Here is a 21427-nt window from a genome sequence, read left to right as displayed (position 1 = left end):
TAGGAATATTTCATCAGAATAGTATCCCTATAAATGACAAGGGTTCAGTAAATTTTTAAAATCTATTAACAACTTATTAATTTGTGAAGTTGTTTCCCAGTGTAGTAATTAGATTTTTTTTTAAAAAAAGGTTAGACTGGCAATATAATAGAGACATACATACATACATACACACACACGCACACACACACACACACACACACACACACACACACACACACACATTTTAAAGAATGAATACAAAGAAGCCCTACCAAGGTACACTGAAAGGAAGAATTGACAGAGCCCTGGATGAGGTGATAGCTCAAATAGTTGACTAGTTTTATGATTGCTTCAGCTAAATCTAGATACAGAAAAAAAAAAACCACATCAAAATGGCCTCTCCCAATTCCCTCAAAAAGGTAAGCCAGTGAGAAGTGTCTTAAAAAAAAAGAAGCCTTTTCTGTAGCTTTAACAACCATTTTGCACACCATTAAATCATCTCAAAGGTCTATGATTTTCCCCCACCTGACAGCCATACCTCTGCTTGGAAAAGCAATTACAATACAAACAAGTAATGGAATCAGTCATCTTTTCCAGTGAATGTCTTTTGGTCCGGTCTTCAGCATCAATGACCAGGAGAACACCAGACTGCGTCCCTGACACGATCCAGCTCTCCTTTTCAGCAGGGAGATGCACAAAGGCCAAGCACAATATTCTACTGTCGGTAACTTCCTGGTTGAGAAAAGAAAATGCACTTTAACAAGCTTGGTTTTCATTTCATTTGCTAGAATTTAATACAGATAGAATTATCAATTGACGTCACTATTATTACATTTGCACACGTTTACTTTTGAAAACAATGCCAATTTGTTGGAATTTTCAACAATATACAAGTTGCCTGGCAAATAAAGCTTTTCTATCTAGAATGTATCTGAAACAGGTGAGCAAATGCAGTCATTATATCTGATATGCACTATGAAAAAATGAATGATCTAACTTGAAAGTAAGAATGAGAGGGGAAAAAATAAGGGGGGGAAATAAGGAAGAGTTGACATTGCCCAAGAAGCACTGTACTGATTACCTTGCTTATGAAATTGTAAACCCTTTGTACAACTCCTTAAAAATAACAACAAAAAGGGCTAGGGGTATGGCTCAAGTAGTAAAATACCTACTCTAGTAAACTTAAGGCCCTGAGTTCAAAACCCAGGACTGCAAAAAAAAGTATATATACATCTATATATATATATATATATACACACACACATATATATGTGTATATACACATACATATATATATATATATATGTACATTTAAACCCTTTTTAATGGACAAAACTAGCTGGGTACGAATGGATCACATGTGTAATCCTAGCTACTCAGACAGCTGACAACTGAGGATCAAGTTCAAGTCAGACCCGGAAAAAAGTCTGTGAGACTTATCTCCAATTAACCACCAAAAAGCCAGAAGTGAACCTGTGGGCTCAAATGTACAGTACCAGCCTTAAGAATAAAAAGCTAAGGGACAGTGCTCAGGTCTTGAGTTTAAATAAATAAATAAATAGACTAATTTTGGACTAATTTTAACTAAAAATTATAAAAATAACTGAATAAAGCCAAATCAAGTCATATTGCATAGAAACCACAGAAGATATGGTTTAGCCTTAACCTTAAGTTTAGGCACAACATTTCTATTTGAAGGCAAAAGTCAAAATGGTAGATTGCTTTTTTGTCGGTGGTAGTTGTGGGGTTTGAACTCAGGGCCTAGGCACTGTCCCTGAGATCTTTTGCTCAAGGCTAGCACTCTACCACTTTGAGTCACAGCTCCACTTCTGGGTTTTGAGTAATTAATTGGAGATAAAAGTCTCACAGGGACTTTTCTGCTCAGGCTGGCTTTGAACCACAATTCTCACATCTCAGCCTCCTAAGTATAGGTGAACCACTGGTGCCCCACTAGTGGGTTGCTTTCTAAGTGTAGAGATGTGTCTATTTTTCAGTCCAATTTATTGACCAATCTGGTAGAAGTCACTTCCAGATTCTTCAGCTGTATCTGTCTCCCACCTCCCGTGAGGGTTAGCTACTAACAGCTCTGGACTACTTTGCCCAGAGAATTCCCAGAGCTGAGGGTGCACTTCCCACCTCCAGGCCAATGGCAGCCAATGACTGACATGTTAGTTTGAGAGACAGGTCGCTTGGTCTGCTGGTGGTAACATTCTGTGGTTCTGTTCACACAGCAGATCTCCTTGTGGGCAGAGACAAGAGTCAACTTCCTCAGTATCCATTTCTGCTATGCTTTTCTTCTATACCTTCTGCCTTCTTTAATTCCTTCCAATCTTTTTGCTTTTTAAATCATTTGCATGGGATTATCTTGGGCTCTGTTTTTGGACACTGAGTTAAGGTACATATATACCTTTAATTATTTATTTGTTTGTGTTTGAAAACCAAACAAAGACTAATTTCATATGAATACTTTTGTTCTAATGGAAAGTCAATTTAATAACACATCTATATTGGCTCTTACTTGATTTCTTCCAGAGCAATTTTAGATGGCATATACTTAAAGATATTCTAATGTAAGGAGTGTTCCAACTTACCTCAGTAATGTGTTCTTCTGTGTTTAAGTCAAGAAAGGAGAGCTGGCCTTTGTCACTGTGCCCACAGCCTAACCAAATGCTCACATTCTTGCTATTAGAATTTGTAGCAACCATGCATTCAGCTATAATGTTTTCTGGTATCGAAATGTGCTTCATCAGACAGATTAACTCAGCTGAATTCAGAATGTCAAAGACCTAAGGAAGTTGAAAGATAAAACATCACTTGTCAAGTGTCCACACTTCTTCTTTAAAAAGGTCAACTATAAAACTACTACTCAGGAGGTTTAGACCAGAAATTCAAACCCAGCTCAGGCAGAAAAGTTTATGAGATTCTTATCTCCAGTTAAAATGAGTGGAAAAAACTGAAAGGGAACATGTGGCTTAAGCAGTAGAGAGTCAGACTTGAGTGAAAAAATCTAAGGCAGAGTGTGAAGGAAACTGAGTTCAAAGCCCAGTACTGGCACAAAAAAACTAAAAATAAACTACAAGAAAAAAAAGAATAGTTAGACTTAATATCATAATTGTCCATAGATTTGGTATAAATCAAATCCAAAGCATAATGTGTTCATCCTAAGATTTAAATGCAAGCTAATGTAAGTTTTATGTAAAATTAAGCTAAAAAATAGCCAATACTTTCCACCATGAGAAAAACAAGCAAAGAGAGTGCATTACTACGAGAGCTACAAGAAGAATAGGTTAGCTGTCCAGTGTAAGGGGATGTGTGTGTGTGTGTGTGTGTGGAAATGTCTATCTCTTATAATTGGTGAAATAACCAATGGGTGAAATAACAGGAATGAATCAGTAAGGGAAGCTGGAAAAAATCAGTTTTTTTTCACAGGGAAGTGGGAAACTGGACCTAGATAAAAAATATCAATTCTAGATGGGTTAAAATGTAAATTAAAAGCAAAACTGTTTAATTTTTGAAGAAACAAAGTATATTTTTTGTGAATTCATGAAAATGACTTCTTAAAATAAGCCCTGAAAGGTAATGATTGTTAAATGTGTTCATACTAAAATCTTAAAACTCTGTTCATAAAACAGTACCCCTACGTGAATGGGTAAATGGTTATTTGTTTAAAATACTGTTTATTAAAAAGTACCCCAAAGTGAATGGGTAAATGTTTGTTTCTTGTTCTTTTTTTGTTTTTTGTTTTTTTACATATTGTGCTACTACTAGTGCTTGAACTCAGAACCTCAAAGATGTCCATTCGCCTTTTTGCTTAAGACTAGTACTTTATCACTTGAACCACAGCGCCACTTCTGGCATTTTTTTTGGTTAATTGTAGATGAGAGTCTCATAGACTTTCTTGCCTGGGTTGGCTTCAAACCATGATCCTCAGATCTTAGCCTCCTGAGTAGCTAGGATTACAGGTATGAGCCACGTGTGCCTGGCTTGAATGCTTACAGGTGCTCTATCACGTGAGTCATACCGCTAGTACCTTAGGGAAGTTTTTTTTAAAGACAAGACATACAACCTCAGAAATTTTTAACATATATAACCAAGAAGGATTTGTATATCATTGAAATATCATTTTCTCCTGTAATTTAAAAGCAAATAACCCAATAAAAAATGCATTAGGCTAGGCACTGTAGACTCATGCCTATAATCCTACCTATTCAGGAGGCTGAGATGTGAGAATTGTAGTGTGAAGCCAATCTGGGCATGAAAGGGTAATGAGACGCTTATCTACAATAAACTACTCAAAACCAGAAGTGGAACTGGGGCTTAAGTGGTACAATGCTGTCCTAGAGCAAAAAAAAAGCTCAGGGACAGCATTCAGGCCCTGGCACAAACACACATCGACACAGATACAGACACAGACACAGGCACAGACACACACACATACAAATGCACTAAACTATGGACAAGCATTTCACTGATGAATCATATATATTAATAGTAATCACAGAAAGACATACAAACATTTCTGGGGTATTGTCTAATTTTTGTTTGTGTACCAGGATGTTAGTTTTGTCTTACAAACATTCTGCATTCTGTGTGGGTATATGTTTATTTAGGTATTAGAATATATATTCTAATACATATATATATATATATATATATATATATATATATATATACCACATGTATATACAATATAGGATGTTCTGTACAATATATTAACAGATTGATCATAAGAATACCTAGGCAAAAAAAAAAAGAATACCTGGGCAGAAGTAGGCCTTTCCTGAGGGTTTTCTTTCAAACATTTTTTAATTAGCTTCTCAACCATAGGCCATGGGGTGCACCCATATTCTTTGACTGGATCTAAAACATTAAAAACATCATGGTAGTATACTAAACAAATTAAAAGTTATTTTACTTCCTTTCAAGGTATATTAGAAGTCCAGATACTACACAAAAAAACCTTGATCTCTTGTAATTTATATTAATTGTAAATGTACCTATCACAAAATTGATTTTGATAACTTGATCTCCACTAGACACAACGAAAAGATGACTTGTCATATATAAAAGAAACATAAATATGGACTCAGGAAAATAAAGGAATTCCATTCAATTTTTACAATTAAAATAGATATAATACTCTTACTGAAACAATACTCATACTTCTATGAAAATATTCAAAAGAAGCAGGTGAGTCCAGCACTGGTTGCTTACACTTATAATTCCAGCTACTAGGGAAGCTGAGATCTGAAGACTTTAGTTGAAGCCAGTCTGGGCAGAAAAGTCCATGAGATACTTTCCTCCAGTTAACCAGCAAAAAAAAACTATAGGTGGAGGTATGGTTCGAGTGAGAGTTCCATGCTTGAGCAAGTAATGCCAACCGATAGCGATAGCATAAGGCCCTGAGTTCAAGCCTCAGGATGAGCACAAAGAGATGAAAAGGAGAGGGAAAACAAGAGGGGAAGTGAGAGGAAGACAGAGGGGGAGGGGAAATGGAGGGAGAGAGAGGGAGAGGGAGGAGAGGAGTACTGAAAAGTACTTCTTAAATGCGAAAGAAAGCAGACAATAAATTTTAAATGCTACTTTGGCAAGTAAAGTAATGGTCAAGTGTTGTAGGACAAAGTCCTACAATTTCCTGAGAGCCTGTGACAACTATTCCAAATGAGGTTTTAACTCATCAAATATTTATTTACCAATTCTTGAATATTCATGTATAAATATTATCAGAAATCAAGCTTCCATTCCTGCATATATGCACAGATAAAACAAAACTTACCAGGTAATTTTCCTTGCAGGGCTAATTCATCAAACTCATTTGGAAACTTCAAACCTTCTACTATTCTACCTCCAGCTGTCAAAATGTCATAGAGTAACAGGCCAAAGGAGTAAACATCGGCCTGCTGGTTATAAATGACATTTCCTCTAGCAACTTCAGGTGCTCGAAATCCTGAAAGGAAGCATATACAGCGATCAGTATGGACAAGACCAGGCCTGTATATCCAAGGAGACAGATACTTAGGATCTGTGTTATAGAAGGAAATCAGGAGATATAGTTCAAGTGGAGACCCTGTCATCTCTCTAAGGAAACACCTTTGCCAAGTCAGCTAATCACTTTGCATGAGGACATCTCAAGCCAAGGTCAATCGTTAAGGTTACTAATGTCTTTCAGTCTTTAGTCTGAAGTAAGGATAAACATCCAGTGATAAATTATTGAGTACAAATTCATAATTAAATAAATGAAGCTTTACAGGAAAAATGGTGTATAATTTCCTATTTGTCTTTCTTTATGCTGGCCCTGGGGCTTGAACTCAGAGTCTAGGTACTGTCCCTGAACATTTTTGCTCAAGGCTAGTGCTCTATCACTTGAGCTGCAGCTCCATTTCCAACTTTTTGATGTTTAATTGGAAATAGAAGTCTCACAGACTTTCCTGCACAGGCTGGCTTTGAACTGTTATCCTCGGCTCTCAGTCTCCTGAACAGCTAGGATTACAGGTGCGAGCCATTGACACCTGGCACAATTTTCTTATTCCTAAATAATAACTACTACCAGTGCAGGGCATTAAAAACATAAAAGGATGGAGATTTCTAAAGCTCATTTCAAGTCACTCTAACTCAACTAAAATTCCAGTGCCTTAGCTATATCCAGAATTTAGGGCTCCATTCCACCCAACAAAAAAATTAAAACAAAAACCACAATTAATAGAAGGAGCTTGGTGGTGAGCATTTACCTAGCACTGTACCACCAATTTCCAGCACCACAAAATATATTAATTAATTAATTAGCAAAAAAAATCAAAGTCTACTATTTAAGGCATATCCATAATATTTTTAGAAGGAAATAAAATAAGAGATAATTCAAAACAAGAGATAATTTAATAATTCAAAACAAGAGATAATTTAAATTCCTCAAGAGAAAAAAGAATAATTTCAACATTATTGATAAAGTTAACAATCGCTAACAATCTAAAGAACTCTAAACATCAAAGAAAAATGACTCAATAATATATTTGATGCAGCAAATTAAACATCATTTATCAGATGTCAAGCTATAATATAAATAAAATGAAAATATAGGATTTAATTCCATGTAGAATGTTATTATTTGTAGAAAAAAATCAACTGAGTTAATTTTCCTGTGATGTCACCAATACTGCACAAACTAAAATCTTTATTTTAAGAAAATACATGTGGATATATTGAGTTAAGTCAAAACACAATGATTGTAGCTAAATTTCAAAGGTGGTCCATATTCATAGTCGAAGAGAGTAGAACAAATAGTTCATACTTGATGAGTCTAGCTGTACTGTATATAGGCTACATTGCTGTTTTCTGTTCTTTTCAGTTTTCTCTAGGCTTTGTTTTTTCAAATGAAAAAGTTGATATGAATCTTATATAGTTGAATACTAAAGAGAAATATACCCAAAGGTGATGATGATTTATACATTTCAAATTTTGTATTTACAAGTTTTGTTTTACAATAAAAAAATCTGATACTTCTAGTAATTTAAATTTGTAGCTAGGAGAATTCAACAGTATATGAGTTCATGGCCTGTAAGGAACAAATGACTGAACTGAGACATAGGTTTATTTAACCAGACTCTACCAGCCAAAGGTGAAGTCAGGCAGTCCTCCTGGTTGAGGAGAAATGTCAAAAGGATGGAGATGACAAATTTGAATAGTCTCCATCGTACTAATTATTAACATCCCAACACCACTCAAGAGACACATAGACAGATATAATCCTGGAAGGTGGATAAATAAAGATTGAGACATAGAAGATAGATGATAGATAGATTAATAGATGATCGATGGACAGATAGGATAGATGAGGTGATAGGCAGATAGACAGACAGACAGATTGGTCTAGCTGATAGGCTGATATGTGTGTGTGTGTGTGTGTGTGTGTGTGTGTGTGTGTGTACACAGATAATATGGAATACATTTATTTAATAGTGCTATCTATTACTTATTATATTAAGCTACTGATACAGTATTTTATTCCTAAATATACTATGCATTTCCATTGAATCAGGACTTTTTTTTCTTTTTTCTTTTCATTGTCAAGATGCTGTACAGAAGGGTTAGTTACATAAGTAAGGTAATAAGTACATTTCTTGTCAAATTTGTTACCCCTTCCCTCACTTTTTTTCTTTTGTTATGGTTTGAGCATAGCTTGTATCTCAAGGGATCATGTATAGCAGTGTTCAGAAGGGCCTAGATGTAAAATTCACTGAAGATGTTCCCTAGAACATCTTCTCTCCCCCTCCCCTCCCCACCCTCTCCCTCTGCCCCCTCCTTCCTGGCTGCTAGGAACTGAGCAGTCTCCTCTTCATCCACATGCTTCCCACCATGCTACTCTGCCTCACTTCAAGTGTAAACCAATGCAAACAATTGACCATGGATGAACATTTCTGAAAACATGAAACAAAAATAAACCTTGCGTCCTTCTAAATGGATTTTCTCAGAAATTTTGCCACAGCAATGAAAGCTGACTCACTCACCTATATAACCATCACACCTTTCTCCAAAACCTAAACCAATGAATTCTAAAGCAGAGCCCCAAGCAGGTATGCCAGTGACATGATACAAACAAATCTCAATGGCTGTCATTTCTATTGCTACAGCAGTTCATAACTATTATCCAGAACATATCATCTGTGGCACATAACCACAGATGGAGGAGACTTTTTCTTTTACCAATGGTATATATCTTTCAGAACTATTCTGGTTGTCTTCCTAAAACCAGAGATACTATCAGAGTCAAGGGTACTTAAAAACCATGAGTTACCTGCCCATTAGCTAGTTCATTAACAGTCTTTATGCTTACCTTCTTAGAATTTAAAAAGGGATTTTAGAGGCTGATTTAAGTCTCATTCAATCATTTATTATTCATTCAGCACACTAATTGGGTATTTATTATACAACGTACTATTCAAAGACTACTAAACTACTCAGTGTCTTTCTTTCCTTGATAAATTCGCTATTAGAATTTGAAATCATAGGGTCATAGAGGAAGAAGCTCAAAGGGTCAATTAGTCTAATTTCTAAATTCTCATCCACTGCACATCTCCATTTATAATAGTTTTCACCCCTCTGGCATCAATGACAAATGGGAGTTACCCTCCAGGTTTGGATTTTTTTCACATTGATTCAGAAGGCAATAAGAAAGATGATGGTAAATATACAGAAAGCATTGTTTACTTCAATATGGAAATGCTTTTAACCTTCTTGCTTCTTGCTTCCAGAATTTTGTTTAGAGTGTGGGAAGATAATGTTATTCATACATTCAGAAAATACGTAAATTATGATACCCTTTAAATGATTTCTTAAAGTCATTTACTGAAGTTCCTATGCATGACTCCATTAGAAATTTACTCATTATCCACAGCTTGAACCATTTGTCTAGCCACATTAGATAATATTTCTCTCCTTGTTCTCTTCTCATGACCATTTCCCACCCAGACTTTGTGACAGGATGCCTCAAGACTCGCTAAGCTAAGAGGGTTTTTTGTTTTGTTTTGTTTTCAGGCCCCCAGAACATCTTGTAGTTAAAACAGTAGTCCTCTCTCAAGATGATACCTTGTTATTGCCCTTCAAGATAAGAGAAATGGCAGAAGGTGGTTCTTCACTATAGCTAGCCTTGCACACAAGAGCAGTTACTGTCACACTGGGTTTAGGGCTGGTGGGAGTTGTGGGCTTATCTTACAGCTAAGGTTGGCAGTCTGTCACAACGGCTGAGTGTTTCACCTTGTGATGGTGTCTTCAGCTTTCCTATACCCTTAAGGGAGCAAGGAAAAGGCTTTTTTATGTACTGTGTGAAGTTATTTTTCTCTTTCATTTTTTCCCCCTTTCATTTATCCCCTGTTTTCACTGTATGTGATTTTGGTGCCCTGTGTCTTGTATATACACGCTTATCTGATTTGGGGAAGGGAAGGAGAACAATAAAATGGTGAGACAAAGGACAAAGGGTGAACCAATGCAACAGTGATACTCACATACAATGTGTTGGAAATGAACTGTACAACTTGCAGGGGGAGTGAAAGAGGGAGAAAAATGAGGGAAGGGTAACAAATTCAACAAGAAATGTACTTATTACAGTACGTATGTAACTGTAATTCCTCTGTATATCACCTTGACAATAAAATTAAATTTTAAAAAAGAACTAAAAAAAAAAAGAAATTTGCTCATTAGTACCTCATAGTATTAAGTGATAGTCTGTTTAGTACTTTGTTTAATAAATTATTGTCAAATGCATGAGTAAATGGAGAGAAAGGAAGGATAGCATTTCTTTGTAGAAATGTCATAACAATTACAAAGTTAAAATATTTGGGAAAGTTTTTCCAATAATAAGTTTTAGATTAAAATATCTTAGAATTTTTTTCAGAGACACCTATATTTTAACAAACAAGAAATAAATATAGAAAGATAAACAAGTCAAGAGAATGAGAAATTTATGAGTTAAATTTGAAAAGATATAAATTGGTATAGAAACACCTGTTTCATTTCTTTTGTTCTTTCCAAGAAGTATGAATACAGTCCAGTACAACAATTGATAATGTTTAGCTCAAAATTTTATATGTGTGTATGCTGACACTGGGACTTGAATTCAAGGTCTAGGTGCTGTCCTTCAGATTTTTCACTCAAGACTACCACCTGAGCCACACTTTTGCTTCTGGTTTTTAGCTGCTTAATTGGAAATGAGTCTCATGGACTTTCCTGCCCTGCCTGACTTTGAACAACAATCCTCATATCTCAGCCTTCTGAGTAAGTAGAATTACAGGCTTGAGGCACCAAGGCCTGGCAAGGATAACACTGTATTTACCCAAAGATAGCTGCATTTGCATAGATGTCCACAGAGTTGACACCACTAGTCAACCTGAGTTAACCACACAACTCTCACAGGACTGGAATGACGAGGATCCATTGTTACAAATGCATTTCCTGTTGAAATCATCCTGTTGAGTTCAGGTTGAAACTCTCCAAGCCACTTAAAGTGGAACTCCTCCATCCATATTTACCCCTGGACAATACAGAGTGGCCCTGGGGAGTAACTGAATTGTTTCTGCCTTTGGATCCCTGGCTGTGGTGGTACTGGTCTGGGAGATTTGCTTTTAGGCTGCTTAGTTTTGCTTCTTGTACTACCCTGTAGGCATCTCTAACATTCTCTAGTTCTCTGTCCACAGACAAGGAATTGTCAACCTCAGACCTACCTCAGAAAGTCAGGAGGATTGGGTAAGCTAATCAACCTAGGCAAAGGGTTCACAAAGCACAGCCTGACTCTTTGATCATGTAACCATCGCCGTCCTCTCTCAGAGACAACCTTAGTTTACCCAAGCTCACAGGCTTGCCTAGCAAAGTAGAGAAGGCACCACAGCAAAGAGGTGGATAAAGGGCACAGAAAAGAGTCTAATGAATACATGGACTTTTGTCTTTGTAGAAGTTTCCATAGGAGACTGAGGGGAAAAAAAAGGAACATCCATTACAGGAACATCCAGTAAAAGGAAAAAGACCCAAAGACAAGAGGTCCTATGAAAAGGGGCTGTTTTCCCAGAAAGAATTGCTTTAAGGAAGAAAAAGTTGGGTGATGATCATTGTTATGGTAGTGATAGGTAGTTTGTTATAAAAATTGTGACATTACAGGATTGAGATCGCTAAAGTGTTTTAAGAATAAAAATAGCAATAATAGAGCTAGGCCTCAGGGGTTCATGCCTGTAATCCTAGCAACTCAGGAGACTGAGATCTGAGTATCAAGGTTTGATGCCAGCTTAGGGAAGTGAAGGTGTGGCTCAAGTAGTAGAACACTAGCCTTGAGCAAAAAAGCTAAGGACAGTGCTTAGGCCCTGAGTTTAAGCCTCAGTACTCTCCCCTACACACATACACACACACACACACACACACACACACACACACACACAGACACACACACACACACACACACACACACACACACACACACACACACACTGTTTTAAGCAACCTGGGAAGAAATGAACATTAGAGATTTGTCTTGATCTCTATATATGTGCAACTTAAAGTTGATATTGGAGATTATAAGGAATCAGGAACAAATTTTGACTTGACAAAGAATCAGATGGTTATATTTATATGTTTTGTCTAAACCCAGGGAGTCAAATACTAAAATAAAAGGCCATGTGCCACGTGCTAGTAGCTCACACTTATAATCTACTCAGGAGGCTGAGCTCTGAGGATCCAGGTTTGAAGCCAGCACCAGACAGGGAAGTCCTTGATTTTTGTTCTGTCAGTCAGAGGGCTTTAACTCAGGCCCTGTCCCTTATCTTTTTTGATCAAAGCTAGTGCTCTACCGCTTTGAGCCACCACACCACTTCTGGTTTTCTGGTGGTTAATTGGAGATAAGTCTCACAGACTTTCCTGCTCCAGCTGACTTTGAATGGTGATCCTTAGATCCCATGAGTAGCTAGGATTACAGCTATGAGCCACCAGGACCTGGCTTCCTGACACTCTCATCTCCATTTAACCAGGCAAAAAAAAAAAGCTGGAAGTGGAACTGTGGCTCAAGTGGTAGAGTGCTAGCCAGACTTCAGCCTCCTGAGCAGCGAGGATTACAGGTGTGAGCCACCTGCACCTGGCTCAACTTCTGACTAGTTAAGAAACAGGCTGAGGCCCCGAGTTCAAGCCCTAGGACCAGCAAACCAAAAAGCACACAGGCTGGCTCCTAGCTGTCCTGGCTCACTGAAGGGACAAAGAGAGTTCTAATCTAGAAGCACACAGTTCATAACCACAGAGATCTACTGTCCCCCTAAGCAGACAGAAGATTGTTCACCTGGTAAACACAGATTCTAGGCTGGGAAATGCCAGGGGATAAAATATCAAGACCCAGCTGAGTGGTCCAGCCCAACTGAGCATCACCTGATAGTAGTGAGCAGGCCTTCAAGAGAAGATTACAGCTTTGAATCCACTTTTTCCTAGGTGGAAGTGTAGGAGGCTTGTGGAATTTATCGCCATAGATGGTAGTAGTTCCTATAAGATAGCTCTTATTTCTTTTGATATTTTTGTACTTAAGTTGGATAATTTAAAATGTCTTCAAGGACATATCAGAGTTACATATGACCTACAGGAGAGACTACAGGAAATACTTCTGGATTCAGTTTTCATTTAGATTCAGTTATTATGTTAGCCATAACCTTACTAAACTTCATGTTTTCATTTTACAAATGAGAAAATACTAATCAACTCTCAGACATGGCATGGAGAGAGAAAAGATTTTGTCTCTAATGCTCCCAGTATGGAGCTTGGCACACAGAAAGTGTCCAAGAAATAGTAATTATTTTTTGTTCATATCAAACAATCCAGAGATACTCCCAGCCAGAGGATTTATTCTGAAGTGTTTATGAGAAATGTTTTGCTTCCAAGATACATTTAAGACAAAAGGGAAAATATGTATTTGGAGCAAAAATAAAGCCAGGCACTGGAATCTGGGGCCATTTGCTTATGTAGGCATATAAGTTGGCAGCAAAGAGAATAAATCAGAATTGTTTTATACAGTGAGATATTCTCTAGTATATTTTCTTCCATCTTACACATAGAATTGTAACATGAAGATGACATCAAGCCACTGTAACTTTATTTACAAATAAATGTTTAGCTTCCTTAGAGGTACGAATAGATGGTTGACAACTTTTTTTAATATGTTCATTTATTTGGGTTTTTGTTGTTTTTAGCTACTGTGTCTCGGGGGGGGTATTGCTTTTATTGTATTTTTATTATTATATTAAAGGAGCTGAACAAAGAGGTTATGGTTCCATAATTAGCTAATGAGTATAATGCTTCTTGGACAACTTTACCCCTTCCTTTGCTTTTCCCCATTTTCCCCATCCCCTCCCCGCCCATAAGTTGCGTAAGTCATTTTTCACATAGTGTATATTGAATACTGCGATTGCATTGGCTCACTTTTCCTCCCGCCATTCCAGTACCCCTCAGATGTCAATCTTGATTTCTATTCTCAGCTCAAACTGAAATCTGAAAAACAGTTCATAGAGAACACTGGCTGTGTGACTGTTTCTTACTAGTCAGAAGTTAAGCCAGGTACAGGAAGCTCACACCTGTAACTCTAGCTACTCTGGAGGCTGAAATCTGAAGCTCTTGGTTCAAAGTCAGACTAAACAGGAAAGTCCATGAGATTCTTCATCTGCAGTTAACTACCAGAATGCTGGAAGTGAAGGTATGGCTCAAATGGTAGTACCAGCCTTGAGTGAAAGAACAGTGCCTAGGCCCTTAGTTCAAGCCCCAGTACTGGTACGTACACAAAAGAACTCAATGTGATGGTCACCATTACTAAAACAATAACTATCTCTTCGCAATGTAAGTCACATCTGAAGACACTGGTTGAAGAGAGAAGCTGCAAGGAAATGTCTCTCCTACCCGGTGTTCCCTCTGATGTCTTGATTCCCATTCTGCAGCAGTACTGAGCGATCCCATAGTCAGCAATCTTTGCAATGATGGCCGCATTGGGATACAGGGTAAAAAGCAGCACATTATGGGGCTTCAAGTCTCGGTATATAATCATGGCCGAGTGCAGGTATCTACAGAAAATGCACAGGAAAGCTTATTAGTATGTAAGTCAATTGGAATATGATGGCCTTTTTACAGAACAACAAATAATTACGTACTTTGATCTTGTACATTGAGAAATACTGCGCAAGGGGGTCAAAACATCCAGTTCAAACACTGCAAAGCCCAATTATGCTTTGAAAAAAAAATGGATAGGGCTTCATGCGTGAGTTGTTGAAGCTTTAAGATATAACCACTCCAGGTAGGATTATAGGTGTGAGCCACCAGCACCTGGCTTAGTTTGGATTTACTTAAAAATAACTAGAGCTGGGCATCAGTGGCTCATGCCTATAATCCTAGCTACTGAGGATGCTGAGGGCTGAGGATTGCAGTTCAAAGCCAACCCAGGCAGGAAACCCCATGAAACTCTTATCTCCAATTAACCACCAGAAAATCAGAAGTGGTGCTGTGGCTCAAGGTGGTAGAGTGCAAGCCTTGAGCAGTGGTAGAGTGCTAGCCTTGAGCAAAAGAACTCAGGGATAGAGTCCAGGCCTCAGGTGCAAGCCCCAAACCAACACCACAAGGAATCAGCTAAAAACTTGGGAGACCACCTTGCTCTTTTTCTCTTCCATCAATAAAGTGATGACATCTGTGCATACCTTTCTCACCTGCTGTCCCATTTCTCCCTATTTAACCTGAAGCTGAGGTCTATAAATTTGAAGATGGTTGAAAATGCACTAAAGTGATATTTTCCCCTGGTTGCCAAGTAATAAATTTTTTTCTGTCCTTCACCACGTCTCTTTGTTTGGTAGAAGGGAGTGAGTAGCTTAGCCTAACTTGGGACTCCAGGACTTTGTACCTGGGGTCTAAAAGATTGGTGTCAATATATCAGCTATATTTGTGATCCACCTTAAAAGAAAATTTCCTCACAGGGCTCAGTGGAGGTAAATTTCCATTCTTTGCTTGTGGGATGATATCTGGATATAGATGGTAGCCATACATATTTACTCCCTAGTAAATTTACTCCATAGTACACATAGTACCACTCACTGCTGTAAGGACTCAGACCAGAGGCCGTGATCCCCAGAACTTTCCACTGCAGAAAGGCCCAGAGAACTTGCAGCATTTCATCACATCACCCAATACAGAAGCGTCTTTCTCCAGGACGTAGTTAGGTCTATTTGTTCTGGTATACATAGTTGACATTGGGTCTATTCGTTCCAATATACATATTTTTGGCTAATAAAATAAATGTGGTAATAAAGTTGACCTTCACAGTAAGTAATGAGCTTGAGAGAAACATTTACCAAAGGCTTTACTGAAAAGCCATTAGCTACTCTTACCTAACTGAAGAGAAAAGCTGAGAGATTAAGAATAAAAGAGTTAAAGCCAATGCATGTATCATTGAACAGCCTCCAAATCCTTCCTTCTGCATGCGTCTCTCAGGGTATTTATAGAACAGTCTCCTTCAGAATACTTCCAAAAGACTGACAAAAAAAACTGTAGTTAAGTTTAATTTGAAATAATGCAGGGAGACAGAGATTCTTTAAGGAGGGTTAGTTATATTGTTCAACTATAGAATTTAATCTTTAAAAAGCCCATTTTAAATAACTGTTTCTTTTTGCCAATATGTGGGGTTGAATTCAGGGACTGGGTACTGTCCTTTAGCTTTTTTACTCAAAACTGGCACTCTACCACTTGAGCCACAACTCTACTTCTGGCATTTTGCTGATTAACTAGACACAAGTGTCTCATGAACTTTCCTTTCCAGGCTGGCTTTGAACTATGATCGGCAGAGCTCAGACTTGAATAGCCAGGATGAAACTGGTGCCGAGCTTTAACAGCTATTAATAGCTCTTCATAATTGAAAGTCAACTTCCTTATCCAAATTAGAATTGCTCTAAAAATAAAATGGTTCATTCCTTTAATGTGTTATTAGTAAGCATTAGTGAGGACCAGTCCCCAAGGGGTGCACTGCTACCTTTGTCTCTCTGCTCTTGAAGGTCACAGTCTAGAAGAGCCATGTGCTCAGTATTTCACTGACATATGAGGTGTTAGGGAAGCAGGAAGAGAACAGCACAGAGGTAGCAGAAGAGCTGATTCTCTCTCCAGACTGAGTTTCAACCTCAAGCAAACCTCTCTTCAGTACCTAATACTAAGTTCTATGCAGAGCAGATGCAAAACCACATGTAGCTAGTCACCAGTGGCTCACGCTTGAAATCCTAGCTACTCAGGAAGCTGTGGTCGGAAGCTAGTCTGAGAAAGGAAAAGTCCTTGAGACTCTTACTTCCAACTAATAAGCAAAAATCTGGACGTAGGGCTGTGGCTCAAGTGGTAGATCTCCAGCCTTGAGCAAAATAGCTCATGGACAATGCTCAGGCCCTGAATTCAAGCCTCAATACAGGCACAATAAAATAAAATAACCGTCAGGTTTCCGAGAACTAGAATTAAATTGTTTCAGGGACGAAGGTATTTTTCAAACTGTTTTCTAAAAGAAGTACATCAAGTATTCATTTCATCACTGAGCACTCTGGGTATTATATGGAAGAATTAGGAAAAAACTAAGACCTGCAGTCTGTCAAATAAAGTGAGCTAGATGTGACACAGAGGAGCCTGACCACAAGCTCCCCCTCGTGTTCAAAAATAGGTATGTTGCCTTAAATGCTTACATCCTGATCACTTATTTGTTTTGGGTAGTTTCCGGACCCTTCCAGGAGAAATCTACACATTTAAATCAATGAATCAATTAAAATCTCTAGAACTTACTAATAACTATATCCTCTGGATTTGGCTTTGGTTGTGAGGGGGGGTCTATGTTTTTCTTTTTTATTATTTTAATTTTATTGTCAAGGTCATGTACAGAGGGGATACAGTTACATAAGTAAGGTAGTGAATACATTTCTTGTCCAATTTGTCACCCTCTCCCTCATTTTTCTCCCACTTTCCCTCCCTCCCAGCCACCCCCCCAATTTGTACAGATCAATTCCAATATACTGTCCTGTGAGTATCATTGTTGCATTGGTTCCCCTTTGTCCTTTGTCTCATCATTGTCTTGTTCCCCTTTCCTTCCCTGATTTAGATAAACATATATATAGTACCCAGGGTACCAAAATCAAATACAGTGACAACAGGGGATAAACCATCAGTGGGAAAAACACAAAAGAAAAAAGAAATCACATAGTACATTAAAAACAACAAAGAAAAACTGTGTCTGTCTTGGAGTTCATTTCACTTAGCATCATCTTATATGGCCATATGTACCTAACTATTGAGCTATTCTGTTCATCTGCTAAGATTATCCTTGATGTATACTAATTATTACAAATAAGGAAAACCATGAGACCTATGTTTCTTTGGGTCTGGCCTACTTCACTTAGTATGATTTTTCCTTACAAATGGGGCAGTGTCTTTCTTTCTGATGGAAACATAGCATTCGTGTGTGTGTGTGTGTGTGTGTGTGTGTGTGTGTATCTCACATTTTCTTGATCCATTCATCTACTGAGGGGCATCTGAGTTAGTTCCATATCTTAGCTATGGTAAATAATGTAGCAATGAATATAGCTTTACTATGGCCTTGTTTGTGGTCATTTGGGTAAATGCCCAGAAGAACTGCTGGATCATAGGGTCTCTTTTTCTTATCATTCATTCCATGTACATTCTAGATACTGCAGGAAAGGCCTATTCACAGCCTTGCAGAGGAGTAAATCACTTCCAATCCATGGATCCCATGTGGAGTCTCTATTTCCCTTCCTTTCTCTTCACCTCTTCTGCCTCCCTGCCCACACCTATTCTGTGAAGACCATTATCCCAGGTGCTGAAGTGATAGGTAATATAAAGTTCTGGTTAGCATGGCACTTAGTAACTGGCCAGGCACAGGTGACTCAGGCCTGTAATTTTAGCAACACAGAAGGCAAAGACCTGAGGAGCATGGTTTGAAGCTAGCCCTAGCAGAAAAATCCCGGAGACTCTAATGTCCAATTAACCACCAAACAGTCAGAAGTTAGGCTGGAGCTCAAATGGTAGAGCACCAGTATTGAGTGAATAAGCTAAGCTCTAGGTCCTGAGTTTAAGCCCCAGTATTGGCGCATACATGTGCCTGTATGAGCGCACACACATAGACCAAAAGTCACATGCTAGAGAGACATAGGTCATCAGAGACATAATCAGAGACCTGAAAGAAAATTGAGATGGGTGGATACCTGGGACTCATACATTCCTGGCTGAGGTCCAAGTATAAAGCCTCTGGAATATTCAGGAACCTGGGGATATACATAGTGACCACTGTAACAGGATGTGAAGGGTTAAGGATAGGAAAAAGACCTAATTCCATTCGAGGTTAGAAAAATCACTCTGGCTGTGTGAAGTACAGGCTGTGTGTGTGTGTGTGTGTGTGTGTGTGTGTGTGTGTGTGTGTGTGTGTGTGTGTGTGTGTGTGTGTGTACTAGGAATGAACAACCTGGGTACTTCCCTTAGGTCTGTCACCCAAGTTTGGCACTTTTCCACTTGAGCCACATCAGTACTTCCAGCTTTTGGCTGGTTAACTGGATTTATCTGCTGGGCCTGACTTTTGAACCAGGATCCTCAGATTTCAGCCTCCTACTTGGCTAAGATTATAGGCATGAGCCACTTGTGCCTGGCTTAAGTATAAGCTCTTCAACAAGATAATGGAAAACACAGGGGGGCCAGTGAGGCTATGAGGGATGACCGAAGCTTCCATTCAGGTGTGAATGAGGGAACTTGCGGGGAGTAAGTGCTTGGTGGTACATTTCAGTGGCAAAACTAAAAAGGTTTTCATACAGGTCAGGTCTGACATGGGAGAATAAGACAGCACGAAGCCTGACTCCAAGCCCAGACCCGTGGGTGACTAGAGATGGGGAACCCTAGGGCTGGAATATCAATTTAGCTTGGGAAGTTTTCAATGATTACAAAAGTCCTTGTAACTTTTTTCACATTACATTTTAGTCATGGAGCTAGATCCCTGGAATCCCAGCTACTCAGAAGGCTAAAATCTGAGGATTGAAGTATGAACCCAACCTGGAGACAAATCCAAGGAACTCTTATTGCCAATTAACCAGCAAGGAGGTAGACGTGGAGCTGTGGCTCACGCAGTCAAGTGCCAACCTTGAGCAAATAAAAAGCCAAGAGAGAGCGAGGGCCTGAGTTCAAGCCCCAGTACTGGCAACAACATAAGTTTGATTTCCAGACTTACAAACCAAGTGTGAACCAGAAAGATAAAATGATAGCTACTACGTGTGTGAAGCTGTCGGTTCTCTGAGTCCTATTGTTTTCTAATACCAAAGCTTTTCAACTCTACCCCACTGCTTTCCAAAGGCTCCATCTAGCATCATGTTTCAGGCTTGAGTCAGATTTTGAGACACATGCATTGTGAGGCAGGAAAACCCACTGCAAATCACTCGGGTCCCCTTCCAAAGTATGGCCTCATTTTCCCTTATTGGGACTGTCTAACTGATCCTTTCCTGAGTACTTGGAAGCCTGGTCAACATTTTAGGGGAGGAGGTCAGCCCAGGGTTAAGATCATGAATACCAGAGCAGGACTCCTGGCTTTAAATTCTATTCTAATTAGCCATGATTAGACAGCTACACTGTCGTGTGTGTGTGTGTGTGTGTGTGTGTGTGTGTGTGTGTGTGTGTGTGTGTGTGTGTGTGTGTGTGTGTGTGAAGTTCTGACAATTGAATGCAGGGCTTTGTACTCTCACTTTTTTTGCTCAAGGCTGGTACTCTACAAGTTGAATAATGCCTCCACTTTTAGCTTTTTGCTGGTTAATTGGAGATAACAGTCAACTCAGATTTGTCTACTCAGGCTGGATTTGAACCGAGATCTTCATCTCTCAGCCTCCTAAGTTAGCTAGGTGTGAGCCATCAGTGCCTGGTTTGTCTTCTTACTATTATTTATTAAATTACACACGTTGATGGAGGAAATAGTTTTTACTGATGTGATTTACAACAAACTCTGAATAGGATTCAATAGCAACAGTGTTCTCAGCACGTGAGAGTAAGGTTGCCATTGCAAACATCAGGACCACGTTACCTCAAGCCATCAGCCACATGAAGGGCGATCCTGTGCTGGAGAGTTCGGGTGAGGCTGGCTTTGTCCTGCTGAAGCAGGCGATCTAAGGAGCCCCTGGAGGCCAACTCCATCACCAACATTCGAGGACGAATCCCAGCCGCCAGCAAAGATATTAAGCTGGGGTGATGGAGGTGGCAAAGCACCACCAGCTCCTGCAAAAGTCCAAAACCAAAGAGCTGTCACCACAGTGGCGGCTCTTAGCTGTTTCTTCCTCCCTTCCCTCAGGTATATGGACACTGAGACCATGGAGTTCTCTGGCTGATTGGATTAACACACACTTCCTGTGTCTTCTCACCATTTTCAATAACATGCGGCTTGTTTTGAAATGATCATCGCATTTTATTTTTGTGTTCTGGTATTGGGACTTGAACTCAGAGCCTGGATGCTGTCCCTTAGTTTTTTCACTCAAGATTAGTGCTCTACCACTTGAGTCACAGCTACACTTTGGACTTTTTGGTGATTAAATGGGAGATAAGAATCTCAAGGACTTTCTGTCCAGGCTGGTTGTGAACTGCGATCCTTAGATTTCAGCCTCCTGAGTAGGATTACAGAAAAGAGCCACAAGCACCTGGATAATGATTGCATTTTTAAGTTCTGTTTTGTGTTTCCTTTTCCTCTACTTTTACCAGAGCACTAAATTCAGGAATGTTATGCTCAGGTGGGTATGCAAACAGGTCCTTTCAACTTTATCTACTAAGTTCTAGTTAGAGAATCTATCTTAACTCAGCCAATATTAATCAACCAATATTAATCAACCCCAACTGATGTATAGAATAAACCCTATCACTGCCAAAGCTTACTGAGGATACTGCCTAGATCCAGAAGAAA

The 21427-nt window shown here is 38.9% G+C and overlaps 1 protein-coding gene across 1 annotated transcript in view; it reads right to left on the bottom strand.

The window, feature by feature from the left end:
* Positions 1-21427, bottom strand: part of Lrrk2 (leucine rich repeat kinase 2) — a 138154-nt gene that overhangs the window by 12325 nt on the left and 104402 nt on the right. Inside the window, exons 40-45 of the mRNA XM_070038884.1 lie at positions 20561-20751; positions 14383-14543; positions 5759-5929; positions 4742-4842; positions 2574-2768; positions 521-714 (exon numbers count right to left, since the gene is read on the bottom strand). Of these exons, the coding sequence (XP_069894985.1) occupies positions 521-714; positions 2574-2768; positions 4742-4842; positions 5759-5929; positions 14383-14543; positions 20561-20751 (1013 nt within the window). The remainder of the gene's footprint in view (positions 1-520; positions 715-2573; positions 2769-4741; positions 4843-5758; positions 5930-14382; positions 14544-20560; positions 20752-21427) is intronic.

This window comes from Dipodomys merriami, unplaced genomic scaffold (assembly GCF_024711535.1).
Source record: "Dipodomys merriami isolate MVZ:Mamm:240054 unplaced genomic scaffold, mDipMer1.0.p SCAF_10, whole genome shotgun sequence".
In the NCBI taxonomy this organism is placed as follows: Eukaryota; Metazoa; Chordata; class Mammalia; order Rodentia; family Heteromyidae; genus Dipodomys; species Dipodomys merriami.
This window is presented reverse-complemented; position numbering and strand designations above follow the sequence as displayed.